Source organism: Myotis davidii, unplaced genomic scaffold (genome assembly GCF_000327345.1).
Source record: "Myotis davidii unplaced genomic scaffold, ASM32734v1 scaffold30, whole genome shotgun sequence".
Taxonomy (NCBI): Eukaryota; Metazoa; Chordata; class Mammalia; order Chiroptera; family Vespertilionidae; genus Myotis; species Myotis davidii.
In genome coordinates, this window is record NW_006282874.1 from 184,906 (window position 1) to 187,704 (window position 2,799).

The 2,799-nt window shown below is 62.2% G+C and overlaps 1 protein-coding gene across 1 annotated transcript in view; it reads left to right on the forward strand.

Moving 5' to 3' along the window:
• The window catches only part of AGO2 (argonaute 2, RISC catalytic component), a 23,333-nt gene that overhangs the window by 11,979 nt on the left and 8,555 nt on the right, over window positions 1-2,799 (forward strand). Inside the window, exons 10-11 of the mRNA XM_015561416.1 lie at window positions 700-833; window positions 2,235-2,506. Coding sequence (XP_015416902.1) covers window positions 700-833; window positions 2,235-2,506 — 406 coding nt within the window. The remainder of the gene's footprint in view (window positions 1-699; window positions 834-2,234; window positions 2,507-2,799) is intronic.

Consider the following 2,799-nt stretch of genomic DNA (forward strand, 5'->3'; position numbering starts at 1 on the left):
AAGCCACTGGTGTTTTCTCCTCTGCGAGCCGCCCAGGGATGGGCCGCAGGGTTTTCACCCCTCTTGTGCAGAAGGCATATTATTCTATTTTATTTTAATTGATTTCAGAGGAAGGAAGAGGGAGAAACATCAATGAGGAGAGAGAACCATTGATTGGCTGCCTCCCGCACGCCCCACACTGAGGGGATTGAGCCCTCAACCTGGGCATATGCCCCGACTGGGAATCCAGCTGTGACCTCCTGGTTCATAGGTCAACACTGAGCCACACCGGCCGGGCTGCAGATGGCGTATTAAATGCACTTCTGCACCTTGCTTTATTTTTTACTTAGTGTTTCTTAGCCCATAGAAGTCTTGGAGATCGTTGCATGTATATGTGACGTGAGTTGCATAGTGTCCCCGTCTACTCCGCCACCATCCTCCATTCACCTCTTCATGCCTTCATCTATCCACCCATTCACCCACCACCTATCCATCCACTCAGCCATCCTCCGTCCCCCTCTGTCCATCCATCCGTCCTGTCCCCCCGCCCGCCCCCCGCAGCCGCCTGGACCCCTGCAGTGCTGGGCAGCTCGAGGTGGGCGACGCAGAGATTCTGTTCTGAGTCTCAGGAGCCACCGTCTGGTCGGGGACAGTGACAAAACCCCAGGGTGGAGGACTGCGTTCCCATTGCTCTCACTCTGCCCGTCTTGCCATTTGCAGAATAAAGCGATTGCCACGCCTGTGCAGGGCGTCTGGGACATGAGGAACAAGCAGTTTCACACGGGCATTGAGATCAAGGTGTGGGCCATCGCCTGCTTCGCACCCCAGCGCCAGTGCACCGAGGTCCACCTCAAGTAAGGCGCCAGCGGCCGTGCGGGCTCGGGCGGAGGGACGGGGTGGGGGGGCTCTCCCGGTCTCAGAGCCGCAGCCGCGCAGGGACAGGCCGTGCAGTGTGGGCCCCTCCCCACAGCTGCTCGGAGCCATCGTCCGAGCAGAGGGAAAGGCAGCACGGATGAGACGAGAGAACAGCAAACGGGAGTGAGTGTAAAAAAGGAGGCGAGAGCCCTGACTGGTTTGGCTCAGTGGATAGAGCGTCGGCCTGCGGACTGAAGGGCCCCTGGTTCGATTCCGGTCAAGGGCATGTACCTTGGTTGCAGGCACATCCCCAGTGGGGGGTGTGCAGGAGGCAACTGATCGATGTTTCTCTCTCATGGATGTTTAAAGTTCTCTATCCTTCTCCCTTCCTCTCTGTAAAAAATCAATAAAATATATTTTAAAAAAAGAAAGAAAGGGAGGCGAGAGAAGCGGACTCAGTGAACATTAGCTACATAGTCCGTGCGGAGGGAGACGGAGAAAATGAAGCCAAAAGGAGGCCGGGATGGTCAGAGGGGCCTTATTCCCTGGAAGGGGCGGAGTGAAAGTCGTCTGGGCAACTGTCCTGGGCAGGGAGTGTGCCCAACGGCCCAGCCGGGATTGCCCCTCCAGGGAGCTGGGCGACGCGGGGCCAGCAATGCACAGCCTTTGAAAGCAGCGCCGGGAGCCGCAGCGTCCCGCACGGCGGAGCCTCCTCCTCCCTCGGGTGGAAGCGGGAGCGACAAGACCAAGGCCGGGGAGTGTAGCCAAGAACATTTCTGCAGAGGGAGCTGCCGTGGGGGGAGGGGCTGTGGGGGAGGCTGCTGTCGGCCCCCACGCCCAGGGCCAGCTGGCCGCCCGAGAGCCCTCAGAGTCGAGCTGGGGCCCACGTCTGGGCCGGGCCGTCCCCGGGGTCTGTCCTGGCCCCTTCCTTCCGCTTTGCCTGGAGCCAGGTGGCCCCGCGGTCAGTGCACGTGGACGCTAAATGCAGACACTAACGTGTTCCTTTGTCGACACCGACCGGCTGGGCTGGACCCGTGTCCTCAGCCTCTCTGTCGAAGGCGCCGTTGTTTTTGCTCCAGAGCTTAGAATAGAGCCCGCGTGTGTGCCCGCTGCGGCGCCTCAGCCCGCAGGTGTGACTCCAGCTTCGCCGTCCTGCTTTTTCCACGATGATGTCATCCACGTGTGGGGCCTGTTGGGCGTCTTCGGTTTATTGGAGCAGAACAGCTGGGGTGACTCCTCAGCGGCCCGTGGGTGCTTAGCATTGCACCCTTTTCCACGTGTGAACATGTGGGCCAGCTCTGTCCAGGGCGGCGGCTCCGACCCCGACCCCCAGGCACGGGTTGGGTTGGGTCCGGACTCCAGCACACGGGGTTCCTGGCCTGACATGCCCCCTCCTCCAGGTCCTTCACGGAGCAGCTCAGAAAGATCTCCAGGGACGCGGGGATGCCCATCCAGGGCCAGCCGTGCTTCTGCAAGTACGCCCAGGGCGCTGACAGCGTGGAGCCCATGTTCCGGCACCTGAAGAACACGTACACGGGCCTGCAGCTGGTGGTGGTCATCCTGCCGGGCAAGACCCCCGTCTACGGTAGGCGGACGGCTGGTGGGAGCGGCGCTGCTTCCCGGGGAGCCGGGCGGTGGTGGGGTGGGCCCAGCTCTGCGAGCTCAGCCTGGTGTTAGCTGAGGATGCACCGGCTTCCGGGGCATTTGTTAACTCCTCGAGTCCGGGGCGCTGTGGGGGAAGATGGCGTTCCGCCCCGGGAGTGCCAGCCCCTGGCTTCCAGCCGGACTCTGCCCATCCCTCCCGCCTGAGGAGTGAGGGCGAGGCTGGCGCAGGCGGGCAGTGCTGGAGCCAGAACTTGAACCCAGAGGTTCTGATTTCCCTGCACCTGCCTGGCCCCTGCCTCCCAGGCGCAGGGCGGGCGGGGGGGCTGGGCGAGAGCTCAGGAAGGTGCCAGGAGAGCGGCC